The 15,490-nt window shown below is 39.4% G+C and overlaps 1 protein-coding gene across 2 annotated transcripts; it reads right to left on the reverse strand.

The window, feature by feature from the left end:
- Positions 1 to 1,207: 1,207 nt before the first annotated feature.
- Positions 1,208 to 13,544, reverse strand: DYNLT3 (dynein light chain Tctex-type 3). 2 transcript variants are annotated; one of them, XM_061627405.1, is made up of 5 exons: positions 13,399 to 13,544; positions 10,188 to 10,229; positions 9,063 to 9,186; positions 7,489 to 7,566; positions 1,208 to 4,256 (listed from the first exon to the last, which is right to left on the reverse strand). In XM_061627405.1, the coding sequence occupies exons 1-5, from the start codon at positions 13,426 to 13,428 to the stop codon at positions 4,180 to 4,182; spliced, it is 351 nt and encodes a 116-aa protein (XP_061483389.1). In that variant the 5' UTR covers positions 13,429 to 13,544; the 3' UTR covers positions 1,208 to 4,179. The 2 variants fall into 2 exon arrangements, with proteins under 2 accessions (XP_061483389.1, XP_061483388.1); XM_061627404.1 differs by lacking the exon at positions 13,399 to 13,544 and adding an exon at positions 12,372 to 13,358.
- Between the last annotated feature and the right edge of the window lie 1,946 nt (positions 13,545 to 15,490).

Genomic DNA, 15,490 nt, shown 5'->3' on the forward strand with positions numbered 1-15,490 from the left:
TCTGGCTTCCTGCAACTTGAGCCCATTATTCCATGTCCTGCACTCTGGGATGATTGAGAAGAGATCCTGGCCCTCCTCTGTGTGACAACCTTTCATGTACTTGAAGAGTGCTATCATATCTCCCCTCCTCTTCTCCAGGCTAAACATGCAGAGTTCTTTCAGTCTCTCCTCATAGGGCTTGGTTTCCAGTCCCCTGATCATCCTTGTTGCCCTCCTCTGGACCTGTTCCAGTTTGTTTTCATCCTTCTTGAAGTGCAGAGACCAGAACTGGACACAGTACTCAAGATGAGGCCTAACCAGTGCTGAATAGAGGGGAACTAATACTTCAGGCCATTTGGAATCTATACTTCTGTTAATGCAGCCTAATATAGCATTTGCCTTTTTTGCAGCCACATCGCACTGTTGGCTCATATTCAGCTTGTGATCAACAACAATTCCAAGATCCTTCTCACATGTTGTATTGCTGAGCCAAGTATCCTCCATCTTATAACTGTGCATTTGGTTTCCTTTTCCTAAGCGTAGAACTTTGCATTTATCCCTGTTGAATTTCATTCTGTTGTCTTCAGCCCAATGCTCCAACCCACCAAGGTCCCTTTGAATTTTGTTTCTCTCTTCCACGTGCCCCCCAATTTTGTATCATCTGCAAATTTGATAAGCATGCTCTGTATCTCCTCATCCAAGGCATTAATAAAAATGTTGAAGAGCACTGGGCCCAGGACCAAGCCCTGTGGTACCCCACTTGTTACTTCCACCCAGTTTGAGAAGGAACCATTGATAAACACTCTTTGAATACGATTCTGGAGCCAACTGCGGATCCACCTGATATTTTACAATTGTTTTTGGAGTTTTTAAAGTGTAAATTATGTAAAGTGTTGCCGTACTGCACATATTCACAGAAACAGAAGCAAAAGAAAATGATTTACCACAACTGATTGAACTGAATGGGAGTTGCTCAGTAGCATAGCAGTGATCCCACAAGGCTCCCACTCATTTCAGTGAAGCTGTATAGGATAATTTCCTAGGGGATTACACCTAAAAAGGGTTAGGTATAGTAGGTTTCTGTTACATGAGGCGTTGCCATAGCACAGTGAAATGCAACAATGAAGGGGTGATCACAATGTTTCAAGAAAAGAGTGTAAGAAAATGCAATATTCAAATACTCCAGCAATTATTCTCTTAATTCATACAAATGGCACAAAAGTATAGCTAAGGCAGACATATTTTATTTATTTTTTTTAGTTAAAACAAAATGTAGCTATTTTAAAACCAATATCAGCATTATTTCTAGTGCAATCTTAGCACAGTGTATGTCTGTGAACTTCCGTATACAGTAGGGCCCTGCTTGTCGGTGCCCCGCTTGTCGGCGTTCTGGTAATACGGCGGTGCCAGCAGGGCGATCAGCTATAGCGTGGGGAGCTCCAGCCACCAAGCTCCAGCTGACAGCTATCAGCTGGAGTGCGCAAGCTCCCCACACTCCAGCTGATCGCGCGCTCCAGTTGATCAGCTGTAGCGCGTGATCAGCTGTAGCGCGGGGAGCTGGCGTGCTCCAGCTGATCCCTTTCAGCTGTAGCGCGGGGAGCTGGTGGGTTCCAGCTGATCGCATGATCATCTGTAGGGCAGGGACCTCGTGCGCTACAGCTGAGTAGGGCCCCATTTTCCAGCAGTTTTCGCTTTTTGGCGGGGGCCTGGAACAGAACCTGCCATATGAGTGGGGCCCTACTGTATTGCAGTGTTCTTAGCATAACTTCTGTTCAAGTACATTTAAAAAACCAACCTGAAATAAAATCTATTCTCAATAATGGCAACAGAAGTTTACCAAAAACAGAAGAGATTGTACCTTTGCCTTTATTTTCTGGTCAGAGACTTCATTAGTAGGTGCTTCTGAAACTGCCTTTGTCAGATTCTCTTTACTTCATGCAAATATTATTCTATTTTGTTTCCACCCTCTATAAAATGCTCTGTCTTCAATATTATCTTTTACTGCTTCAAGAAGAAGATGAAAACAGTTTATGCACAGAAAAAGCAAATTCTGAAACCAGAGCTGTAATAAAAGTTTGCATGGAAATTTGTATTTTAAGTTCTCTTGCTGTAAATATGTGCATTCATTTCAAGAATATAGAGATTCTTTATTTACGTTATAATAACATGGAATATATACTTGCTATTTGGTTATGCAACAACTTTATCACAAAAAACAACTAAACCTTTGGTGCTTTAAATATTATGTTACAGAAATTAAAAACAAAACCATTACAATGGTTAAAAAAATTCCAAACATACGATACAACTGAAAACAGCTTATAGCAGTTTCTTATTAACCGTGGTGTTTTAAAAAGGCCTAAACACTTCATGCAACAGTATAGTTTCAAGTTCTAGTAAGGCTATAAATAATGGCAAAACAACATAACTTTCGCAGGAAAAAAATAAAGCCCTAGTTTCTAAACATAATTGCAAAGGTGCTTAAAATTTGCTTGAATGGTTTTTCAAGTTAAAAGGATTACCCACTTGACTGAAGCTGAGCATTTTCTAATTTTTGTAGATACTGCTGACACCCTGCATGTTTACTCAGAAGTAAGTTCCACTGTTTTCAATGCTTCAGGTAAGCATAGGATTGCAAGCTTATTTTAACTAATAGCAAATATAACCCCTCCCCCACAATAAACAACAAGACTTTATAATCTAACACTGTTAATATTACTTGGAAGTAAAGACTGTAGCCAGTTAATTATTCTGTAAGTAACCAACTTATATTTTAAATGCACCTTAAGTCATAAAAAAGTTCCCCGCATGTTTGTATTTCCAAGTCCTACATATGGAACATTACTTTTAAATAGTTGTATATGATCAAGTACAACCCTACTCAAAAATCTGAAGTGTCACAGGCTTGTCCATAATTAGAAATGCCTCTGTCCTGAAGATATGCAAGAAACTGATATCACAAGAGCTTTACTAAATTTTTATATCCTAATCTAAAATATCTGCACATGCATTATCTGCCGGTAAAGGCACTGTAATATTATTGTAATGCTTTCATAGTTTTTGATTTTGCGCTGCTATAACAAAAGGTGTTCCTAATCCCAATCAAATATTTGTTGGTGTACAGGTCACTGAAACAAATGTTGCACATTGCATTAATACTATTTCCCTAATTTGAGGAATGTGCCTTAAGAACTGTGCCATTATACAAACTTAAGCACTGCTGGCAGTCGATTCCAGCATGACAAATACATTCTCTTGCTGAACATTCATACCCTGTATGAGAAAAGGAGATATGCTGGCCTCTAGAAATTGTGTGCCCAAAAGTAGAAAAACATTATTTTACAACTGGTCAGGGTTTTTTTTTACCCTGCTTAATATATTATGCATTATAAATCACAAACACTACTAAATGGCATTCTAAGCAGTGGTTTTGAAACTTAATGCTTTCAGGAAACTTTTTTCACATCATCTTATCTACTGAGGAGCCTCTGAGCATCTGCTGCCCAATCCCTACACGCTGAAATATGTTCTAAGTTGTTCAGTCAGTTCACATGAGACGCTACCTGATACCCCAGTTAGACCTCACCATCAACCCAATTCAAATGAGTGCATGCTTTAGAAGCAAAAACACTCCCTTGCAATTCTGGACATTGGGGGGCAAGCTATCTTTCAGAAACCTGCTACTGTACTGAGAAACCACTGATGGGATTCCAAGGATTCTTTGGAACATACATACATACACTACTGATTACATTTCTCTGTTCTAAGGCATTGACATACATTATATATATCATACACACATATACATACACTACTGATTGCATTTATCTTAATCTGCTGTGTATGAAATGCCAGTGGTAATGTGGGAGCAAACATGCATTGTCTTAGTTTTTATTTAACTTTTCCATCACTTCTTTCAGGTTTGGGGGACGGGAAGTGGAGAGAACCACAGTTCAAGAAAACTTAAACTTTTGCCTTAAAAAAAAAAGCTGTCTTTAGTAAGCTGCCAGCTGGCTAAGCTGAAAGATTGTACTTTACTATAATATATACTTTGTCCACAGACCTTTTTAAAAGCACATTTCCTGCTCTCTCTCTAGTGCATAAATATAGTTTCATCTAATAATTCTTACAATCTACTCTATTTGATAGTTTTTGTTCTTAAAGGCTTTGGCATAACTTAAGCGTGGCTTGTCCAGTTTGCTACAGAATAATGGCTACAGCAAAGACGTTGATGATGCAATTCATAGTTCGGTTTTCCCATCGGACTGTGCAGGTACCTAAAAGGGAGTTGAGGAGGGAAAGTGGTAAGGTTTTCCATTCAGTAACCAGAACTCCTTTGCAAAAATGACCCAGAGAATATCATCCTTGCTACAGACTCCCAAACATTGCTTTTGGTGATAGATCAGAGTTACAATCATGCTTACAAGGAAGTATATCTCTTTAAACTTCTGAGCAAATATATTCAGGATCTTAGTCCCAATGCTTGTGCAATGACACATATTAGGATGCAGAAATTCATACAAATCCTTTATTTATGGTCAACATGGTTGAACACTATTAAAGCATACTAGAGCTTGGAGTCAGTTCGTCAACTGAACTTAGATTCAGGTCTTACACTGGCCATGTGATCTAGTCCAAGCCTTTCTTGTAGTTGAGTTATAGGATTTCATATCCAGAGTCTCTTCCTATAAAACTTTACCAGTGAAACTTTTAGCCAATGATAATGGATAGGGCTGCTTTCTTAGGGCCACAAATAGCCCCACGATTTTCTCCAACTACTCTTTGCTGAAAAAAAGGCCCCTGGTACTCAAGCACCACAAAGTATTTTTCCCTGGAGCTGGTGGCTATAGCTACCCAGGCACAGTCAGCTCAGTGCATCAAAACAGTTAATTTTATTGAGACATTTTAAATTTTTGTTGCAATTTTTTAAAGCTGTCTTGAGCATGTTTCTATCTTAGAAAGACAAGACCTAAATGCTCAAATAAATTCAATATATAATACCAACTGTGCACAATCAAATGTTTTCCTGCCTCTACCGAGCATGAAACAAGATGAGTACTGGTTTCATGGTAATTTATTTAATCATGCTGGTTTTGAGAATGCAACTTTTGAGCACAAATACACAATGCATTTCCTCCATGCATATAGAGGTGTTGTTAGCATCAAACCTCTTTAGCTTTTCCAGAAACTAAGGCTGCAATTCTATGTACACTTACACTTACTTTAACCTCATTGAACAAAGTAAGGTTCACTTCTCAGTAAATATGGTTAGGATCAAGCTCCACAGCTACTGCCTGCAAGTACCAAGATCCCTCTCCATAAAGTTCAAATATCACAATACCAGAGGATATTTGCTTAATAAATAACTACAATTCTGTTTTACTTGGATATAACAGGAAATCAGTTCAATATCTAGGTATATATAGGGATGCTACAGAATCCACTTTCTTTATCCAGGTCCTCAAATGAGAAATATATGTTGCCTGCCGATAAGGCCAGACCAAAATGAATCTGCTGTCCAATCACTTTTGCTTGCATAAGGATAATTTCTGTGTTGGTTGCAAAGACTCATGCAAGAAGAAATGATTGTTTCAGTACTAATTTTCTAATAGTTGTCTATGGATACTACACCTATAAATGTGTTCTCAGCATTTTGAAAGCACATTTTTCCTGGTGTCCCTGTTTCAGTTTATAGCAGAGGTGGGGAACTGGATCTAGCGGCGTACCCACTTGTCAATCACCTGAAGTCATGTGACCTTAAAAGGAAGTGTTCCTATTTCTTCTTTTGGAACCCTGATTTGGTGCAAGATTCCTACAGAAAGTGGAGCTTGCATCTGAAGCTATATTTAAATTCAGAACCAACTGCAAGCCCTGCTTTCAGCAGTAATCAGGCTCCTGATTGTAGCCATGGCTTTAACAACCCCACACCTGATATCATAAGATGTCAGGATGGGGAAGGTGAGTGTGGTGAGGGAAATAGCCCCACAGGCCAAATCAGGATGCCAGGCCAGGGGTTCCCTGTCTGGTGATGCTGCAGCTGAACCTCCTCACCGAAATGATATGCGCACTGAACAACATCAGGACAGCTCATAATATTAAGTGGAAACTATTGTACTTATACTGCTATTAGTTCACTTTTCCCTGTTTTACCATTAGCTCAATCCCTTTAAAATAGGATGACTGATTTGCTAGGCTACAAATTATAAAGTTCAAATAGCTGCTTGCCTGTGAATTCCTTTAAAGTGAAGAAATTTCCAAGTGAAAAGAAACATGTTTTTTTCAAAGAGCAGGCATTTCCACCGCTGTTCACACACATATTTCTGGTGCTGAAACCGAGGGCCAAATGGAATGTTACACACAGTTGCATGTAGCTTCCCAGTAATGTTTTTTAAATGAAAAGACACAGCCAGAGGCTGCAATCTTGATCGGAAAATAGGAGGAGGGAAGGCGAAGAGGGGGGATGCTTGACGCTTTTTTCTGCTAGCCATTTTTCTGCTATTCAAAATTGCCTTCTACCTGAGGGGAATAAGACACAAGGACTATATCTTTTTCTCTGCAGAATGATATGGGCAAATAGATTTTTTATCTGCTACTGACCCGGCCTCTGCCAAACACATCATAGAGCAACGTATTAAAGACATTGATCTCCAGTACTCAAGATCGAGGGCTAACACCATTTGTTCTCCCATGTCGCTAGGCTTGAGCTTTGCTTTTCCCAATCATGCTGCCTATTTTACAAGCTTATCCATCTCAAAATTTCGTTTGTTATTCTCTAGAGCAAGATTCAATTGTTTTCCCTCTGTGATCCTTGAAGGTCGCTTTCAAGGTATCCCTCTAGTGAAGCACCTTTGTCCTTGTACTTTCACTGAGATAGAATCCTTGGCTCATACTCAGTTCCGTTGTAATCTGTATAATGTAGAACGGTCCAGACTTATCTTTCCCATAATCAATCGCCCTGGTAGATCCACCAATTAGTACTTGCTATACCTTATGTCAGATGATGATAAGCTAACGACACAATCTGTTGCTAAATTCCTTAACTCAGTCCTGATAAGTATTCCCCGTTCTAAAAAAAATTTAAGACTTTATTTGTATTAATATGTACTGTTTTTATTCTTGTAGTACTACTGTTTAAATTGTATATTTTACACTTGTTGGGTCTTTGACCGTAATTATAATAAACAACAAGCAAATAGCTTTGGGATGTGTGTACATGATTTTAAACAAAACACAGGCAGCAAGAAAAGGATTGCTCACCTCTTCCCCATTTATATAACTTCTTCTTCTTGCAAATGCAGATTCCCACACCTGTTTTAAATTTTTAAAAAAGCAAAGGAAACCTATGTGGGACTGCATGTGATGTGTAGTTTGGCTGAAATGATCCAAATTTCAGACAATACCTATCATATCTTGGTGGTTCTATTTGGGTTGCCAAGTCAAACAGCCTTTCAACTGCAACATAATGCTTCACAATAAGTGAAATAATAGAATCTGCAGGTTGCCACTTACCATCAGTCGTGGTATCCCAAAAACATGAGCTTGCTGTATGCAGACCAGCTCCACATTTCTGCATCACTGCACAGGTTACTGTAAGATGGAACAAATCCAGCGTTCATCAATAAAGCAAGAAAAAAATCATTCAGATCTGCAGACTTTTTGACTGAAGGTTTTATAGAAATGAAAAGGCAAGGTGGTAGTTAGTCAGACAGAGAGACAGGCCACATTCATCTTGTGGCAGAGTATGTGTAAAGAACTCCTGGTTCCCCCCCCAAAGACTAATTCTGTTAAATCATGTAATAATATTTAAGCTGCCACTATGGTCCAAAACTGTACACTTTCTTCTTTCAAGAATTCTCTTTCTAAGAGTTTGCAATCAGTTAGATGCATACCTCCTCAAAATGGTGGAAGGTTTCCTTTAGCAACTCTGAGATTCTAAGCTCATGCAGTCTGTTGAAAATGCTTGGTTAATTTTCTGATGCAGATGATCAATAGCATCTTGTGATATAATCAATAGCTTCTGATAATTTCCTTTCAAAATAATCACAACTCTATTGCATTTAGAAGGTACAGCAGACAAGCATACGAAGGTACACTGTGAGAGCCACTTTGCTTAAAGCAGAAACAATGTTTTAAAGAGAGACTGTCACTAAAATACCTTTCCATGGGTCAACATGTGACCCAAACTTTCTCCAGCGAGATCTGGCACCTGTGTTTGCAGGAAACTATCATTCCCTATAACAGCATAACACTGTTCAGACAAGTGAAGCTCCTTGAACCTTATGTGTGCTCTTTTCTCTGTCCCTTGTCCTGTATATTTGTGCCTATCTAGTAAAGTACATAATAATTTCCTTAGAAATTAAATTATTTTTACACCGCCCAGAGAGCCTTTTTGGCTTAGGGTGGTATATAAATTAAATTAAATAAATAAATAAATAAATAAATACACCCAAATTCTAAACCCATTACCTACAAACAAGTTTTCCTGATTTTAGTGGAATTTATTTCTGTAATTCCTTTACTGTTCTTATAGCTGTTGAAGGGCAACAGTGACCCTATGGCAAGGGTAGCTAACTGTATTAGCCACCTTCCAATCCCTCCAAGGCCATATGCCACTGGTGGGTGTGGCCAACCCACAGCTGGCATATGCAGACACACATCACATACATACCAGAGCATGCACGCACACATATATATCGCATACATAGCAGGAAACACACACATGCATGCAGAAAAACACATATGTGCATACTGGGGAATACAGAGAATACACACAGGGTGTAGGTCCTCCCTCTGCTCACCAGATGATTGATAAACTCTGTGAGAAGCTGAAATTTGACAAAAAAATAATAATCCAGCCTCCTAGGCTGTACACTGCATCCTATTTTATTACAGTAAAATCCATAATAGATCAGAACAAAGGTGAATTCAATGCTCTAGTGAAGGTGGGTGGAGGGTGTGCAAGGAACTGTGTTTATTATCTGTAGGGTATCTCATTCTACCAACAAAAGTAGCCCTAAATTAATTTCTCTCATCAATTACTATACAGTAAAATAATATTACAGTATATATGAACTGTATCTTACCTATGTATTTGTATGTTTTCCCCAGTTTTACCAGTTGTGTTAAAGATTGTTCTACTATAGCTGCAGTCCACTGATTAACGTTGTCATGATTGTAATCTGCCTTGCCCAGGACAGTTTCTATGCACTAACAATAAACAAAACATTTTTAAAAAATCTGATTAAATATGTGTATTAAAATAGGTAGTAGTATATATACAGATACTTTAAATTTCACCTCACAATGGTTTGTAAAGAAACTCAAGTATTAGAAATAGATTCCTAGGTTGGAGCTCCTAAATGGGAAAATGTAATTCAGTAACTGTGAACTATCTGTACTGCTTCCACCTCCGTGATAAAATTTATGTAACAAACATTTCTGGAAACCAGACTGTAGAAGAGCATCTGGCAATAATCTGAGTTTCTTTCCCAACAGGACTAAAATATCCCACTGAACTTCATATACTATTGTAAATGTTACAATTCTGAGTTGTTACTACATTGAAATTCAGACAGGGTGATGCTATTGAGCAGCTAGTATGCCAGGGCTAACACCTGGCTACACTCAAACAACATAGTCAGCATTACAACAATAGCTGCAAAAACAAATCCTATTGACTGGAATGGCATTAAAGCAGTTGAGCTACACAGGATTGCAGCCTGTCTCATTACAAATTATATAGTGTACTTTTTGAGCAGAATTCAATACATGTACAGAGCACTTAGTGCTACTTAACATTACAATGGAGTGTTATGTTACTGATGATGGCTTAGATCTGGGTGGTCAGTTTCGTGAATCGAAAGAGTTCATTCCATTCATGGTAGTGGCTCCAATACAAAAAAGGGTCTGCTGGCACAAGAGGGGTAAGTGATTTTTGCCTATTTGCCATCATGTTTCAGAGGATACCCCCCACTTTCCAAATCATACTGTTGAAAGTCAGAGGACTGCAGAGGGAAACGGAATTAGGCAAGTATCACTTTCTGCCAGCAAACAGTGTCAGGGGAACTAAGGGTCTACGACATGCATAGGATTGTGGTGTGAGTGTTTCAAAGGTGTTCATTATTCCTGCTTTTAGTATGGAAACCAAAAAAACACAAGAATGCATTTTGTCACCAGAACACTTAAATATACTGAAATGTATAACTTACATCTTTAATAACACTGTGGGCTTCTTCAGCATTGAAGATCATCTGTAATAACATTTCCTTTGTTTAAATATTTTTAATACCACATTTCCTAAATTTGATTCCAGAACTGTTTACAAAATAAATTTTAAAATACAAAATATAAAACAAGAAAATCATAGCAGGTTTTGAAGAAATAATGAAGCAGGCCAGAATTTTTGTCTTCAAAAACCCCACACAAATCTCCAAAACCTTGTTAACATATTATCTCCATTTATTCCAGTTATATCACTAGATTATTAATTTAATGCATATTGCAGCTGCATAAAAGCCAAGTTCTTATATATTACCCCAAACTACCTGCATTTTTTAAAAAATCACAATTTTGCAAAGCCATAATTTTTATAAAGCTACAATTTCTGACTGCATTCTGAAATTCATGGATTAGAATCCATGGCCTATGTCAAAGCTGACATACTACATTATCTTGCTGAGCAGTGTCCTCTATTACACAAAACTGACACAGTAAAAATGAGATAAAAGTCCAGCCTAAAAAGTGTGAACATTAAAAAAAAAGAATAGAAAAATAGAAAATTTAAAAAAATAGAGAAAATCCCATCAGCTTATACAACACTATCTGTTTGGTATAAATATAAAAATAAATTTTCACCTGGGTTGCCACCATTTACATCACCTTTCTATAATGAGTTCATATCTCATATGCAAGGTATGCATGGTGAATTAACCCAATGGTGTTCTTCAAATCTGCATACAATACAAGATTTATTATGAGAAACAGGAGTTAAATCTTAGTGAAACTGCAACCACAACTATTTCAGTATTTCCAAATTTGTGAAGCTATTTCAAATCTCCTAAGACGGCCCATTAAGGGGAAAAGTAAATTTGAATATCTGATATTCACTGGTACAAATAAAAATTTAATAGGAAAAATCTATAAAGTAATTACAGAAACAAAAGAGATCAACAACACTTTTATTAAAAAATGGAATAAAGATCTACAGGAAGATATAGAAATGGATAAATGGATATGGACAAAAATCCATCAAAAACTTATATCTACAGATCTGAAAATAATTTTAAACTTCAATATCAGTGGTATCTCACATCACATAGAATTTCTCACATATATCCAACAAATATTGATAAATGCTGGAAATGCAACCATAATAAAGCTGATTGTTTACATATTTTTGGCAATGTTTAAAAATACATAAATATTGGGAAAATATGCTACAGTATATATATGAAATAACTGGCTAGAGATTACCCTTTGATCACACATAATTTTATTAAATTATTTGAAAGACAAAATGATCGTAACACTATTAATACTAGTAAAAAATGACATTGCAAAACAATGGAAGCAACCTAAAGTACCATCAATTCTTGACTGGTTTAACAGAATCTGGGATACCATCAATTTTATAAAAGTAACATATTATTTAAGAGGAAAAAATGGGCAAATAAATAAATATACAGAAAACTGGACTTTTTATTATTTTGGGGAAACAAATGTATCAGGAGAATAAGTATCAAAAATATTTTCTTTGCTTTGCTCTATTTAATATATGTAACTGTGTTTATATTTCTGATAATATGCTACATATATATTTTACTGTACTAGTAATGGTTTTTTGTCATACATACATGTAAATTGTAAGGTATCTTTGTAAGAAGTGTTTTTTCTTCTTTTCTAAAAACATATTTCTTTGTAATTTTTCCTTAATAAGATTATTTTTAAAAACCCAGAAGGCTAGGACTGGGGAGGGCAGCTGTGAGAGAACTAGAAAAGGTCCTCCAATGCAAAGATGTATCACTGAACACTAAAGTCAGGGTCATTCAGACCATGGTATTTCCAATCTCTATGTATGGATGTGAAAGTTGGACAGTGAAAAAAGTGAATAAGAGAAAAATCAATGCATTGAAATGTGGTGTCGGAGGAGAGCTTTGCGGATACCATGGACTGCGAAAAAGACAAAGATAATTGGGTGTTAGAAAAAATTAAACCAGAACTATCACTAGAAACTAAAATGATGAAACTGAGGTTATCATATTTTGGACACATCATGAGAAGACATGATTCATTAGAAAAGATAATGCTGGGGAAAACAGAAGGGAGTAGAAAAAGAGGAAGGCCAAACAAGAGGTGGATTGATTCCATAAAGGAAGTCACAGACCTGAACTTACAAGATCTGAACCGGGTGGTTCATCAGATGCTCTTGGAGGTCGCTGATTCATAGGGTTGCCATAAGTCGTAGTTGACTTGGAGGCACATAACAACAACATACATGCAACAGAATCAAGTGATGACAGCAAAGGGGGATGCGTGCAGGTGTCACGGGTTATGTCTGAAAGCTGCTACATGAAAAAGATTCCCTGGATGCACACACAAGCCAAGCACGAGGGAGAAAGCTTTGACACCATCGTTTTCAACCTGAAGGAGGCTTTTATACGTATGTGCAGGGGAGCCTTCAAACATCAAATTCCTCACACGTGCAAGTTGGAATCCTACTCTTCCCCCCGTCCTCCAAAAACTTTTTACACTTGACTGTCCTGCGTGTATAAACTGGGCCTCAAACACTGACAGGATCTTCTTTCCACTACATATGTAGTATTTTTCTGCAGTGGCATCAATAGCAGAGCGCGCACAGCCCTCCTTATCCTCGTGAGAATTATTAAAATAAAATGACAGCATTCTGGGCGGATCAACCCTGACGCCTACGATTTTTACAACGCCGTTTGCGATTGGCCGGAAAAGACAAGTAAGCAAGCAGGTAAATTCCCTGCCCTGACGTTTTATCCAGGCCCGCACCGGCCTTTGGCTTGGGTTTATGGAGCAGAGCTAAAAAGCACAATCCCAGCTTTTGTTACGAGGTCGGGGTATTTTCCCCCCTGACTATAGCCGTGGCAAGAACTCAAGTCAGCAGTGCTCGCGTGCTTAAGAGGTCTTCCGGCGGTGGGCGCGGCCTCCGCTGAGGAATATCCGCCTGTGCGTATCGGGGGTCCCTGTCCTTATTAATCACCCACCCAGGCAGTAAAGGCGCGCGCAATAATCCATCCCGGCGAAGCATAAGATCAGCTCGCTCCTGGGATGAATCTAGGGGAGAACCAGATCGTTCCTGCCCGCCGGGTGGCAAGGAGCGAAGGTAAAGCTAGGAGGGGACTGCTGCTTGCCCGATCCCTGACCGGCGCAGGAAAGGGAAGTTCTTACTACCTCATCGTTATGGGGGTGAAACTCTTCCATGACCCCAGGAGCTGCAGCAGCACGTCCTTATTCCCGGTGGAGGCCCTCGCCCTTGTATTAGGTTAGCTCAGCAGCTCCACCTTCACTCAGCCCAGGCCTCCTCCTGCAGCTCCCTCTGCCGGTTGAAACAAACACTTCGCTCCCTCAGGAAAAAGATGCCTTTGATTCAGGCATCTGAAAAGATGCCAGGTCCCACGGTGCTTCTAAAGCGGTATTTATTGCTGGATCAGTGCAGCCAATAGAAGCACGTTTTTCGCAGCATCCACACACTTCGGCAATATCAAAATGCCAGCCCATAGTCCTCCCTTTACCTTTACCATGGAAAATCCGATTTAAAAAAATATCTGTTGCCATTGATTCCTTGTGTTATCTGAATGGCCCGTTTGCGATGTTAACCCCATCTGGAAGCACCTTTAATTGGTAGTAGGGCTGATGCTCATTCTTGAAATCTCTTCAATATCAGGACTAAATACTTGGGGTGCTGGAAGTAATAATAAAGAACAACGTCTCCAAGCATGTGCAGAAAACCTTTTAGTTTCAACCTTGACTAACCACAGTGCATCCACACACACTACTTAAAACGTTTTGGGGTAGATGGTGTGATTTTAGGCAGACTTGAGCTCTGACACTTTTTAACAGGTGTCACTTGATTAAATAAATTTTAGTTGATTAACCTATTATTGTTACATTTTATTTGTGCTTTGCCTATTACCCAAAGGTCTTAAGGTGACTTACAGAGTAAACATTCAAAAAAATACAATAATAATAGCTACATGTACATTTGTGTCAATGTACAAATCTGTATTCAAAGCCATCATTCTGAAGAAAAGCGCATTATTTTCCTTGCCTTTACATAATGAATACAGTTGGTATAGCACAGTGGGGAGGCAGGGCCGGATTATCCATTAGGCTTAGTAGGCTGAAGCTTAGGGGCCCGGAGCTCTTGGGGGCCCGTGCATAAGCTAAAAAAAATTATAATATAGATTTTTCATTATGTAAAAAAAGAAAATGTTTGCACTTTGCAATCACATTCATAACGTTCTAAAAGGATGGCTTAAAAGACATAATGCAAACCAGCCAAATAAAAACGGTCCATTAAACATTTTATTTTCCATAACTTTACTGTGCCTGCATGCTGCACCGATATTTAGTATTGATCGCTATTTTTAATCTTCACGGTTTGTGGTGTGCATACTGTATGTATAGGCAGGGCCGGTTCTAAAGGGCGGCCAGGTGGGGCACTGGCCCGAGGGCCCCTGGAGCTACAGAGGGCCCTCTGCTCTCCTTCTGCGATCTGCGGAAGCAGAACAGGAGCCGCGGATCATGGCATAAGAGCTTCCGAACCACCCGCCATCCCCCCGCTTCACTTACCTTTTTCTCCGCTGTTTTTTGCAGTTTGCCATCAATCAAGATAGCGGCCAAGGTTTCCCTAAGGGGCTGAAGCCTCGGCCGCCATCTTGGTTGATCGCACACATGCAGAAAGGTAGGTGAAGCACGGGGGATGGGATGGGATGGGAGAAGGGGGGCCCAAACACCAGTCAGCCTAGGGGCCCTCCTCAGCTTAATCTGGCCCTGTGGGGAGGATAGCCTGGCTGGGAGTCCAGAGTCTGTGAGTTCAAATCCCCGCTTGTGTCTTCCGGGTGTCAAGGACCAGCTAAAGATCACCCCCACAGTGAGTGGCTCAGGGGTTACGTGCCCTGTCACCTGTGCAGCTGTGGGCAAGCTGCATAGTCCCAAGGAGCCCAGTTGCCCCCCAGCTGGCAGTTGCAGACAAGGAAGGGGCTGGCTTGTGCAGCTGTGGCAAGCTGAGCAGGCCCTAGCCAGATGGGGAAGACTAGCCTCAGAGGGAGCCAATGGTAAACCCCCTCTGAATACCACTTACCATGAAAATCCTATTCATAGGGTCGCCATAAGTTGGGATCGACTTGAAGGCAGTCCATTGCCACTTTTACATAATGAACCAAGTGTCACAGCAGGTGCTGGCTTTAAAGCAGGGTGGGGAAGTTCAGAATCGGTGTGAATACAACCCTCTAAGCCTCCTTCTCTGGCTCTTGGGACACTC

Source organism: Rhineura floridana, chromosome 5, assembly GCF_030035675.1.
Source record: "Rhineura floridana isolate rRhiFlo1 chromosome 5, rRhiFlo1.hap2, whole genome shotgun sequence".
Taxonomy (NCBI): Eukaryota; Metazoa; Chordata; class Lepidosauria; order Squamata; family Rhineuridae; genus Rhineura; species Rhineura floridana.

Bases quoted from the DNA above. Each gene is read 5' to 3' on its own strand.
- DYNLT3 (XM_061627404.1), bottom strand. From the start codon at position 12,470: ATGTTGTTGTTATGTGCCTCCAAGTCAACTACGACTTATGGCAACCCT. The intron at 9,187-10,187 runs GTAAGTTATACA...GTTTATTGTTAG, and splicing joins CCCACAGTGTTATTAAAGAT to TGCATAGAAACTGTCCTGGG. The intron at 4,257-7,488 runs GTAAGTGGCAAC...ACTCCCTTTTAG, and splicing joins TTGGGATACCACGACTGATG to GTACCTGCACAGTCCGATGG.